The sequence below is a fragment of the Myotis yumanensis genome, unplaced genomic scaffold, assembly GCF_028538775.1.
Source record: "Myotis yumanensis isolate MYYU_CA2020_CCGP unplaced genomic scaffold, mMyoYum1.0.hap1 SCAF_4, whole genome shotgun sequence".
NCBI classification, from domain to species: domain Eukaryota; kingdom Metazoa; phylum Chordata; class Mammalia; order Chiroptera; family Vespertilionidae; genus Myotis; species Myotis yumanensis.
This window is the reverse complement of record NW_027223755.1, coordinates 11,963,014-11,976,106: the sequence shown is the minus strand read 5'-3', so window position 1 is coordinate 11,976,106 and position 13,093 is coordinate 11,963,014. Positions and strand designations below refer to the sequence as shown.

Here is a 13,093-nt window from a genome sequence, read left to right as displayed (position 1 = left end):
ATAAAGGCATGTTGTTACAGTAAATATCTATATTTTAAATATCCAGGTTTAAGGCAACAGTTATCTAATAGTATGTTTGGCAGTATATAAGTTAAAATCATTTCTTATAGAATTCTCTTTTATTACTTGCTATTCTTAAATGACTTAAGAAAAACATAATGGACTGAAGAGAAATCACATTACATATGCAATTTAGAATATTTTCTACATTTGTAGAATGTAAGATTTAATTAAATTTAAACACTTTTTGAGGACAGAGAATGTATGCCTTGATTAAAACTAGCTACAGTCTTTCTGGAGAGCATAGTGGAGTGCTCAGTGCCACCTTCACGCCAGCCTCCAAATCAGTGCCTACATTTCAGATCTGAGGTGAGCCTGTTGTGTGTCTTACTCTTAACATTAATGGGTCATGTTGTAGCCAACCATATTTGTAGTTGTCCTGCCGATAACCTGCCTATTGGTGCAATCTGACAAAGTACAAGGCCAATTGAATTGTTACTAGTTACCCCCATTTCAGGTAACTAGTCTGAAATGTGTTCTTGTGGATAGTAGTTGTGTGTAACTTTCCATTAATTTTGAACATCAGAAGTTATTGCTATACTAGAGGCCCGGTGCACGAAATTCATGCACAGGTAGGGTCCCTAGGCCTGGTTGAGGATCAGGGCTGATCATGGTTGATCGGGGCCTTCCAGCTGCCGGCTGGGGCCTCCCTTCCCTGGCTGCCGGGTGCCAGCCAGGGCCTTCCTTCATTCTGTGCCACCCCCTGGTGGTCAGTGCATGTCATAGCGAGTGATCAAACTCCTAGTCTCCCTTTTGAACTCCCGTGGGGACAATTTGCATATTAGGCTTTTAGATATATAGATTATTCTAATTGCATCATAAAATGCAAACACTTGATGATTGAATGAAAAATTCTTAGCAAGAGGAAAAATAATAAGAATCAAACCTGTTTATTAGAGATTTTTAAAATGATTATTAGGGCATTTCTGTGTCTGAGAGGGTATTATCTGCATTATTGATAGGCTTAGACACAGAGCTATAAAGACGCACTTTCAATGTTGTATGCAAAATTTAGTGGATACTCTATATACTTCCTAAAGGTTTTGTCATACTTCTGTCATTTCAAAATCCCTATATTTAAGCTAATTATGAGACCAAAAAGGTGTGGCCAGTGACTCTGTCTCAGTGCACTGCATTTCTCTAAATGGATGCACCAGCAACTCAGAAAAAGAAAACAAGGGTTAATCCTCACAGTTGTGTGGTTACCATAGTGATGGGAATTGCTAAACCTAATTCAGGACATAACCTTACAGTCTCAGTTATTGCTTTGGTTTTCAAAAGTAAAAAAAAACAACATTTTTAAAGTCCTTATTAAAAGCATACAAATTATGTCTGCACACGTGTGTATATTAGTAAAATTCAAGAATTTTGTTGTCTTATTAGACAAACATGATATTAGCCATCTACACAGGGTGAGGCAAAATTTGGTTTACAGTTGTTTGTATGGAAAGTAATAAAATAATAAATAATAATACAAGAATAAGCTCTGTGTTTCATGTATTCACAACTGTAAACCTACTTTTGCCTCACCCTGTATTCTGAATCACATTTCATCTTTTTAACCTTTATTTCCTCTCTCTTTCTGAAGATTATGTAAGATTATATAGTTTTGTATTATCTACAAATACAGGAATAGGTAGGTTATTCCTTTAAAGTATACTGTCCATTCGATATTACTGTCATGTTCGCTTGACCCTGCACTAATTCAGGAAGCTCACCTGTGGAATCATTAACGGTCATTTCTTATCATGTAGAACCTGTGTACAGAGTTCCACCCAGTAGCACAGAGCAGTAAGATGCTCATAGGGCCCCCCATTCATCCTATAAGATGTTTACACAAAACCAAGCCTCCTGGGAAGAAATAATGAGCAGGCAAGACCTAAAGAAATAGCGTATCGATGTTGAGACTTTTCTTTTTTCCTTTTATTTCCAGAACCAAACTTCGTGTCATCTTACGCCATCGGGAATTTCACCTACTTCTTTTTCCGAGAAAACGCTGTGGAGCATGACTGCGGGAAGACCGTGTTCTCCAGAGCTGCCCGGGTCTGCAAGAACGACGTGGGGGGGCGGTTCCTGCTGGAGGACACCTGGACCACCTTCATGAAGGCCCGCCTGAACTGCTCCCGCCCCGGGGAGGTGCCCTTCTACTACAATGAGCTGCAGGGCACCTTCTTCCTGCCCGAGCTGGATTTGATCTACGGCATCTTTACCACCAATGTGTATGTAACTGGAAATAATTGCTTTCCCTGCTCTTCTACTCATTCTGAACGAGTCTATTGTTCTTTGACCTTTGTGGTTGAAACATTGCTTTAAAAAGAAATCTTTCTTATTTTACTGGGATAACGGCCAAACATTTTTTTTTTTTAGTATGAATTAAATGTTGTGCTAGATCTGTGACTTCTGAGACTGGTATTAGGGAAATACAGCTAATTCAAAGGTTTTGCTCTATCCTTATTGTAATAGTAGCATCCAATTGTTCTGCTCTAAATTTGTCCTTTCCGACTTGCCAGTGTGTTGTTAGTACTTTATGAAGTGCTGGTATGTATTAGATGTGTGTGTATGTTTTTCTTTTTGCATCTTATGTATTTGTCATAATGAAAGCACAGTTGTCTGGAAAGTCTCGTCATTGAGATAATGTAACTCTTGACTAAACCGCTGCTCATATAGGAAATGCACATTCTTACTTTCCCTGAGTTGATTTGAAGCCACTGTTCTAGAAGATGGCTGTCCTAGGCATTTCTAAAATGATGGTTATGCTTTTAAAATACTTTTGAAAAAATAGCATTTCTTTTTCTTTTGTGGGGAGATACTCTTAGCTTCAGAACTGACATTGTTTGGACTAGATGAAGTGTATGAAGTTTCTGATCTTTCAAGTCACCCTAATCTGGTGGACTGGAGCACAACCCCATTCTCAGCTGATGTGCTGTGATAAGACTCAACAAGTTCACACCCTTAGCCCGGGAATCACAGATCACACTGCCACTGGCCTCCATCCTTCTCACTGTTGGCAGTGAGCAGGAGGATTCCACAGCCTGGATTCCGTTTGGATCACCTTTGAAATTTTAAACTGTTAACCTAACAGTTTGTACAATAGCCCAATATTTATAGCCAACATAAATGTTCTGAATCAGGATGGGTTGAAAGTGCTGATAAATGGGGTGGGATGACCAGCCACCTGGGTTTGTCTGGAATTGTCCTGATTTTGGAGTTGGGGAAAGCCCTGCATCCCGGAAAACCTCTCAGTTCTCAGTAATCTGGAATAGTCTATCCCCCTATGACATCTCTTGGGCCTCTAAGTCTTTTTACTTTTTCATCTCTTCTGCCCATGAATCTGAATTTTACTTTTCTGTTGATCTTTCCCTCCTGATCTTTCCACTGCTGAGCTGAAGTGTTAGCATCCACTTGATAAAAGCAATGACTCCATGAAGCAACTTCATTCTGACATGAAGTGAGAAAAATAAGACTACAATGAATGACTCCCTACTCAACACCACCCCACCATGAACATCTTTATTGTAAATCTGGCTTTCAACCCCAGAGGTTATTTTCCTCCGTGATAAGTTTCTTTTAAAAAACCAATTTATAGTTTCTGAAGTTGATTTGCTTTCCAAAACCTTTTTAAAGAAATAGTGTAAGCTGCACAAGATGAATGTTCCGTTGTTCAGTTGACATCAATTTTATACACAATGGGAACTTGGCTTCATTAGCTGTTCATTCCCCTGGCTCTGGGCTCAAATGAACAATTTAAAAAGTTAGATATGTACTGTGCCTAGGCCATTCCAAGATGGTAAGTGATCAATATAGGTACTCACAAAAAATAAGTTTCAGACTATTACTTGTTTTGTGTTGTAAACACCCATCATGTTGGAAATCAGCCGATATATAGCTTCTATACTAGCAGAGGCAGAATTTCTAGATCTTTCCTTTCTCTATCGAATATTTATTCTCACTGGGTTTTGGGGACAACTTTCCAATATATCATCTATATTCCCACAGTGTTTCCCACTTTTCCTCCATCTTACGTCTCAGCCTTGATCTTACCCTCATTCAGTAGCTGAGTGCCTTTGGGCAGGTGTATCAGCCTAACTGCCCAGTTTTTCTTATTAGTGACGGTCCCTTACCTTGGGACAACTAAGTGAATTGGAATTGGTAAAGGCTCTCAAATGGTGTCTGGTAACTAGTCTGTGTATGTCAAACAAACCAAGTGGAAGGAAGGCAGATATTTCTGTTGTGGAGTTCCTCTGGAATTTCTTTTGACTCAGTAAAAATAATTGCTAAATCGACTTATATTGGCTAAGACTCTTAACAAGAAAATTTAAAACCAAAGCTGAGCTCAGATGCAGATCTATTTAGCCAAAAACTATCTTGCTGTTTCCTCGCTAGTAGAAGGTCATGAATTTCTGAGGGCCAGCAGGTATGCGTCTCTACAGAGCTTGGAGTCTAAGTTATGGCTTCAAGATGTCAGTGCATTCTCAAATTTTTTCTCTCTGGCCCTTTTTAAATGATTAACAAACACATGAAGGGTGTCTGTCAGGAACTTTCTGCAAAATGCTTTTAGTTGATTCTTTTTGCAAGGTTTACAAATAAACACAAATGTCTGGGGGTTAAAAAAAAAAAAGAAGCACTGGCTTGGCCCACTGCCCGCTAAAGTCACCAGATGACCAGGGGGAAGGGGCCATGCTAGATGCTGGGAGGTGCCTCCACTGGCAGAGAATATAGTCTATTTCCTCCAGAATTTAAAAGGCATAACATAGAGCTCTTCAAAATCCTTGTCACTCGGTTGTGGCTGAGTGAATTAATCCTACCCGGCAGGATTACAAGTGCCATAACTGCTAAATAACCCTGTTTATATGCTGAAATGTTTGATCTTCCACAAAGAAATCACAGAGTCCACCATCATGGCCCCCACTTCATCCTGAGGGTGTGTAAGAGGCTGGGACCTTGAGATTCTCTAGAAGGTACTTCCCCTGGGCAGTGACCTAGCATCTTCCGGAAGACAGTGGTTTCTGCGGGTCTTTCTTTTTTTTTTTACTAGGCAATTTTTTAAAAAAATTTTTTAAATTTATTTATTGGTTAAGGTATTACAAATGTGTCCTCATTCCCCATTAACCCCCAACCTCCCCACACTGCCCCCCCCCCGCCCTCACCCCCCCCACCCCCCCCCCCTCCACCCCCTGCCGCCAACTCATGCTCTCATCCCCCTGTTGTCCATGTCCATTGGTTTGGCTTATATGCATGCATACAAGTCCTTTGGTTGATCTCTCCCCCTTACCCCCTCCCTGTCCTACTTTCCCTCTGGGGATTGATAGTCTCTGTCTTTGGATCTGTCCCTGTTCATCAGTCTATGTTGTTCTCTATATTCCACAAATGAGTGAGATCAGGTGGTATTTATCTTTCTCTGACTGGCTTATTTCACTTAGCATAATGCTCTCCAATTCCATCCATGCTGTGGCAAATGGCAAGAGTTCCTTCTTTTTTACGGCAGTGTAGTATTCCATTGTGTAGATGTACCACAGTTTTTTAATCCACTCATCTGCTGATGGACACTTAGGCTGTTTCCAAATCTTAGCTATGGTGAATTGTGCTGCTACGAACATAGGGGTGCATATATCCTTTCTGATTGGTGTTTCTGACTTCTTGGGATATATTCCTAGAAGTGGAATCACTGTGTCAAATGGGAGTTCCATTTTTAGTTTTTTGAGGAAACTCCATACTGTGTTCTCCACAGTGGCTGCACCAGTCTGCATTCCCACCAGCAGTGCAGAAGGGTTCCTTTTTCTCCACATCCTCTCCAACACTTGTTGTTTGTTGATTTGTTGATGATAGCCATTCTGACAGGTGTGAAATGATACCGCATTGTCATTTTGATTTGCATCTCTCGTATGATTAGTGACTTTGAGCATGTTTTCATATGTCTTTCGGCCTTCTGTATGTCCTCTTTTGAAAAGTGTCTATTTAGGTCCTTTGCCCATTTTTTTTATTGGATTGTTTATCTTCCTTTTGTTAAGTTGCATATGTTCCCTGTAAATGATTAAACCCTTATCGGTGATATCATTGGCAAATATGTTCTCCCATGCAGTGGGCTTTCTTGTTGTTTTGTTGATGGTTTCCTTTGCTGTGCAAAAGCTTTTTATTTTGATGTAGTCCCATTTGTTTATTTTCTCTTTAGTTTCCATTGCCCTAGGAACAGTATCACAGAAGAAATTCCTTCGGCATATGTTTGCGATTTCGTTGCCTGTGAATTCCTCTAGTATTTTTATGGTTTCCCGTCTTACATTTAAGTCCTTTATCCATTTTGAGTTTATTTTTGTGTATGGTGTGAGTTGGTGGTCTAGTTTCATCTTTTTGCATGTATCTGTCCAATTTTCCCAACACCATTTATTGAAGAGACTGTCTTGAATCCATTGTATGCTCTTGCCTCCTTTGTCGAATATTAATTGAGCATAGTGGTTTGGGTCGATTTCTGGGTTCTCTATTCTATTCCATTGATCTATATGTCTGCGGGACTTTCTGACATTCCTCTTCTTGCTCTTCCTTGGTCCCAGGAACAGCATCGCTGCGTCGGCTGTGTGTGTCTTCAACCTGAGCGCCATCTCGCAGGCCTTTAACGGGCCCTTCAAGTACCAGGAGAACTCACGCTCCGCCTGGCTGCCGTATCCCAACCCCAACCCCAACTTCCAGGTAATTTCAGGGGGCATTGGGGTACTCAATCAGTCATCACCCTTAAAAGCGTGCCGAAACCTTGCAGAGACGGCTGGGACAATTTAAACCCCTCGTGGAGCACAGGCATCTGTGAGCTCCCCTGGCCCCTCCTGGACAGTCCCACACTGGGCTTGGCTCATGTGAATGGACTGAGCCTTTTGTCAACTGAGCCTTTTGTCAATATGAGGAGCCTGGACCAAAAAGGGCCTTTTGTGAGCTGTGATGCCTCAGGCTGGACTGGGAAAGGGCATCATAATGCAGCAGTTGGGAGACCAAGCCCTAATTAGTGCTAATGATGGTGGACTCTGCCCCGAAGCTCTGATCCCTAATGAATGATGCTCCTATGAATGGGCTCCAGGGCACAGCCGTGGAGATGCACAAACAGAATTGGAACTCTCATTGCTGAATGTGGTGAGATTTCCTTTTTGGGTAAATGGGATGGCATGGGGCAGCTGCGGGGAAAGGAGAGCAGCTGGAGGCCATTCATTCATAAATCTTAAAATTACAGGGCATTCAACCGATAAGAGGCTCTGCATGCCATTCAGTGCAGTCTCCAATGTGCAGAGCAAGCTGAGACCCAAAGAGATTCAGATTTACTCTGGCTTGGTTGGCCAGCAGGTACATGAGTTTGCTGGGCTGCCGAAACAAAATACCACTGACTAGATGGCTTGACCAAAAGAAGGTTTTTTCTCACAGTTTGGAGGCTGGAAGTCTGTGATCGAGGTTCTGGCCAATTCTGTTTCTGGGCAGAGCTGTCTGCCTAGCCTGTAGACGGCCACCTTCTCACTGTGTCCTCCTGTGGCCTTTCCTCCGTGCACCTTGAGAGACACTGAACCTATGGGATCAGGGCCCACAGTTATGTCCTCATGAACCTTAATTACCTCTTTAGAGGCTCCATCTCCAATGACAGGCACTCCAAGGATAGGGCTTCAACATAAGAATATGGGGGAGACATAGACATTTAGATCATAATAGTAGGCTTCCCTTGAGGCAGTGATGGCGAACTTTTTGAACTCGGCGTGTCAGCATTTTGAAAAACCCTAACTTAACTCTGGTGCCGTGTCACATATAGAAATTTTTTGATATTTGCAACCATAGTAAAACAAAGACTTATATTTTTGATATTTATTTTATATATTTAAATGCCATTTAACAAAGAAAAATCAACCAAAAAAATGAGTTCGTGTGTCACCTCTGACACGCGTGTCATAGGTTCGCCATCACTACCTTGAGGGCTTCTCTTATGACAGAAATAGTCATAGGATTCTCCTCCTCCCTGTGGGTGTGTGTTTAGTACCACCCAGTTCCAGAAGGCGCTCAGTGCCTCGCTGCATCATGTCACATGCTGGCAGAAACAATCTGACCCTTAACAACATCTCCAGGGTGACAATCCTGCCAAGGACCCTGGGGTTAGTGACTGAGCTGGGGTCCCAGCTCAGGTCCTTCAATGCCAAGCCCAAACCTTTGCCCACTAAAGGACCATTAGTTATCCTAATTAATCAGTCCCGTATCCGGCCTCTGAAATCTGGTTGGTTGATCATCCCCACGCATACAACCTTTGCCTTTGAGAAAACTGGAGGTATGGAAAAGTTCAATTGTTTTACACCTTACTTCAAATTCGGCAGAGATTGTTCAATTCTAATTGCTTTGAAAAAGTTTGTTTATTTTTTTACATTTTTAAAAAAGAATGGGATTGAGAATAAAAAGGGTGGTTATATGTCCTCTTCACCATTGTTTGCTTTTCTTGGGCAATATACTTAGCATCTTTCATATCATACTTTCATCAATAAAATGAGGAAAGAGTGATACAACTATGCAGGCATACATATTTTAACAGTAAATATTTATAATATCAATTAATGTGCATTGCTTACAACATAATTTACATGATGAAGATGACTTTTAGGGACCATTTACTGGGTGCCTTCTCAGTGTTACATATTGCAATTGTTTTATAAACTTTGTCTTATTTTCTCCTCTCAGCAACTCTGTAAGGTGGGCATCTGTATTCACACTTTACACATCAGGTAATTGAGAGATCAGATTTACATTTATTATCCTAGGCTTGCTAATGAGAAAGTTCAGTGCTGAACAGAAAACGTCCTATTTTGGGTCAGATGAGCTAACAAGGGGAACCAAACCTGCAGTAGTCACTTTTCCTGATGACATACATGGTTTATATAATTATTAACTCAACACTGACTCTTGGCTTCTTTGTTGAGTCTCTGTATATAAATCACACCCATGTCCAGATGAAATGTAACTGTTTAAGAAGGCCCTTTGTAAAATCCGGAAGGTGAAATAAACCATTCCCTTTAATAGAGACCATTGCAAAATCCTGAAGGTTAAAAATGTTTAACAAAGATGCTCACTATATTTACAATATACTTTTAATTTCTATGCTAGTATTGCAAAAGTCTTCCCAAAGAACAGACTTAATAAACTCTGGGAAGTCTTACCGCCTCCAAGCAGGGGGTAACTTTTAGCTCCTTTATTTGTAGCCCAGGAATATCTGCTCCCTGGGGGTAACTTTTAGCTTCTTTATTTGTAGCCCAGGAATATCTGCTCCCTGATATTCCTGAGGCCACGGGCATGCGGTTTTATAAAGCCAGTGCCACACTGAAGGGCTTACATTTATGAGATGGGAGTAGGTCCAATCTGCATTTTAATAAATGAAAATGTGGACACTTGGTTCTCACTTTAGGCAGGAAGCTCGCTCAGCTGAGTTTTTCTTCTTTGGGTGGAATTTAAGGTTTGTGGGAAACTAAAGTTAACACATTAGGGTGGTTCTTAGTATAACTCCTAGGACAGATATGTTCCAAGTGTTTTCTTTAGGCTTACCTTGTTTGAAACCATGCTAGCTTAGGCTTTCTTACTGACATTTCTGAGACTCTCTACGCTGACATAAAGTGGAACAGGTTTTGAACTAAGTCTCCCTCCACTAGTCATGTATAAAGGGCTTTATGTTTGTAATAACCAACAGTGAGAAGTGGTTAGCTTTTTTATTTATGTTTTTATTCTTGTTTGCCTACCAACATTTGGAATTTTATGTGGTACTTACATACTAGAAGTAGCTATTAATTAGAGAAACAGAGAGATGTTTCAAGTTCAGGAAGAAGTATGGGTTAGGAGAACAGTGCATAATCCTTCAAGATTTAATACAGAAATCTCAATTGAAAAGGATAAAGAAGCAACAACTATTTATTTGTCAATTGCACTAGAAACCACTATAGGTGGTGCTGCAAAATTCTGCCCTGTGTGAGGCTGCTGTCCCCAGTCATCCAGACCCACTTCCTTACAGAAAACATCATCCAGACCCAGTGGTACCCAGCTGTGGTGTACAGACTGGACTTTTCTGGGCAGTTTTCACTGGCCACTATCAGAAATGATGAAGCTGAAATGCACAGTACACCTGCCCTGGTGGCCAAGCAGATGAGGACTGAAAGTCCAGCCCTCTAAATCACAGGGTTGTTTCCTCTGGCAACCAGCCCACATCCTTAGATGCTATCCAAAAATCACCTCATTAACATACCAAAAGACGCCTTTATCCCTCTCATCACTTAGGAAATTCCTAGGGTTTTAGGAGCTCTGTGCCAGAAACAGGAAGAAGACCAAATGTATTATTCTTATTAGAAATCACAATATCACAAGGCGATGACTTAAGTAAGATATGGGGTCTGGGAGTAACAACAAGGGGTGGTTGGTGATCTTGCTACACAGTGCTAGCGCAGACACCTCCAGGTCTCCCAGATCTCCTGATTCCTCATGAGAGCGCCTCAAATTCATTGTCCAGATTTTTATGATGCCAAACTTTAGAAAACACTGTACATACAAAACAAAACCTGTGTGCAAAACCTCACCCAACAGGCAGGTGGCTAATTACCACCTGTACCTTAAGTACTGCCATTGATTTAAGGAAGAGTAAACATCAAACATAAAGTCACTCTCAGGACTAGAACTCCCCTGGATAGACTTCTGGCCACATCAGGTAGAGCTGTCTTTCATTTTGCAACACATTAGTTAACAGGTAATGACCCTGTCCTTCAAGTGTTACTACTATATGTGATGTTTATGTGAAATCTCCTAGCACAGTCCCCCCTGGCTGAAAAGCAGCTGCTAGCGTATTTACCCATTGATTCCTTCCTTCCTTTATTTATTCATTCATTTCCCTCTGGCCAGTGCAGCTCAACGGACCATAGAATTGCTGTTCTGCTACAAGACAAATGCATTGACCAGTTACTGTGCCAGGCATACCGTCTTGTGCCTTGGCATTTACAAGCACTTGCAATTAATTCACAAATGCTCTATACTGGTTATCTCAGTCGGTTTCACAGAACCTGTAAAGTGAGCACAGTGTTTTTCTAGCAACTTTATAGGCAGATGCAGAGGCTGGGAAGCAATGTATCACCTGAGACCACATGGCTCCGCGGTGGCCAAGCTGAGCCCTTCACCTGACCGCATGTGGTCCTGTTGCCTGGCATGTGAGGTGCCCCCACAAGGATGTGCCTTTAAATGAAGCGTTGGGCCAGACTCAAAATCTATTTCATTCCAAGATTCTCTAATTCTACAATCAGCTATTGTTTTATGGCATGTAGGACATTTTTATCAAGAGCAACATAAATATGTTTTTTAAAAATCAATTTCCATCTTACCTGTTATTAAACCAGGTATTAGAAATGGCACGTTATAAAGGGTAATTTCAGATGGTATGGACAGGGAAGTTTATTTTTATCGAACCGATTTATCTGAAGTTCTGGCAAGGATCAGCCTTTATTGGAACTAGGATTTAAAGTTTAAGAAAGGAATGAGAAATGTCGGTGGTAATTTTCTAATTCTGTGCTCTGTCCCAGGAAAGCTTTGCTTTCTTTTCTATTCCTCTTTTTCATCTCATCCTTGCCAAAGAACATCCTACGTAATACCTGCCAGCCTCTGCAAAACCCAGCTCTGAATTTAATTCTCAGCAATTTCTAGGCCGATCCTCCCCCCCCAATTCCCACCACACACACACAACTGCATATTCTAGATTCATCATTATATATATATTTTCTCTGTCTGAAAACCTCTTTCCTTACTTCCTTCTTCTTTCCCTTCTTTCACACTTTTCTCTCTCCCCACCACCCTCCCTCCTTCCCTTTTTAAAGACAATCTCATTATTCCCTCTCTTTCTGTAAATTTGCCATGTTATTTTTCATCTTGTTTCAAAGAGCTTGGAAGATGAGTGCAAAGCAATGAAGCCAGCACAGTGTTCCTGTTGCCCAGAAGAAAGATATTAAAATGGCCTAATTCTATCTCCATGGAATCCGTATCTTGCTTATGGACCCACTGCTCCAATAAGAAAACTAATAAATCTGTGTGCTGTGTTTGATTGCTGCATTTTCAATTTGGGTACCTGATTGTCAGACAGATATAAGAGAGTGCATTTAGTCAGACAGCTCCCATGTGACTCAGCCGGCAATGTGGATTCTTATGCATACGCTGTTCAAATTAAAGTTAGCAATGGCTTCCACTTCGTTTATTCTTTTTAACTTCTTTTCATCCATTTATGATAAAGTGGAGAGACTCTTCAAATATAAATTCAAATCTAAAATGAGAGTGACACTAGGGTGGGGACTTCAGGGACAGTGGAGAAGCGGGCATGTTTGTCCAGTTCAGTTATTCAGTTTCTGAGTCAGTCTTCAGCTGGGTGGCCAGGATCACTGGGTTCCAGGTGGCTGGCTCCAGCAATGGCCTGTCATCCCTTGCAGTGTGGCACGGTGGACCAGGGAATGTACGTGAGCCTGACAGAAAGGAACCTGCAGGATGCTCAGAAGTTCATCCTGATGCATGAGGTGGTGCAGCCCGTGACTGCAGTGCCGTCCTTCATGGAGGACAACAGCCGCTTTTCCCACATAGCCGTTGACCTGGTTCAGGGCAGGGATGCCCTCATCCACACCATCTACTTGGCCACAGGTAAGTGCTCTCCCTTATCTTCCTTCCTTATCCTCTGTGCTTCCTTTGAAAAAAATCTTCATTTCTCTCTCTCTCTCTCTCTCTCTCTCTCTCTCTCTCTCTCTCTCTTAACTATTGTTCTTTAACTTAAAAGAAGCCTTCTTGGGGCAAGTGTAATTGGGATAACTTAAGATGATGGAATTTTTTAGAGGACATTACTGAGTGAAATATTATCCTAGAAACTTCCATCCTCATAGGGACAGCCACTAAGAAGACCACTATTAAGGAAAAGGTGAGAGAGATGATGACAAGTTTAGGCAGTGGGTGTGGATACAGTGATGTGGTAGTGAGAGCTAGGGAGGCTCCTGTAGTAGTTGCTCGGGATTGGCTTCTCCCAGGAGGT

The 13,093-nt window shown here is 41.5% G+C and overlaps 1 protein-coding gene across 3 annotated transcripts in view; it reads left to right on the top strand.

Moving 5' to 3' along the window:
- The window catches only part of SEMA5A (semaphorin 5A), a 394,782-nt gene that overhangs the window by 294,606 nt on the left and 87,083 nt on the right, over window positions 1–13,093 (top strand). For all 3 annotated transcript variants that reach the window (XM_070411885.1, XM_070411886.1, XM_070411888.1), the window contains exons 9-11: window positions 1,994–2,279; window positions 6,606–6,741; window positions 12,507–12,711. In XM_070411885.1, the coding sequence (XP_070267986.1) occupies window positions 1,994–2,279; window positions 6,606–6,741; window positions 12,507–12,711 (627 nt within the window). The remainder of the gene's footprint in view (window positions 1–1,993; window positions 2,280–6,605; window positions 6,742–12,506; window positions 12,712–13,093) is intronic.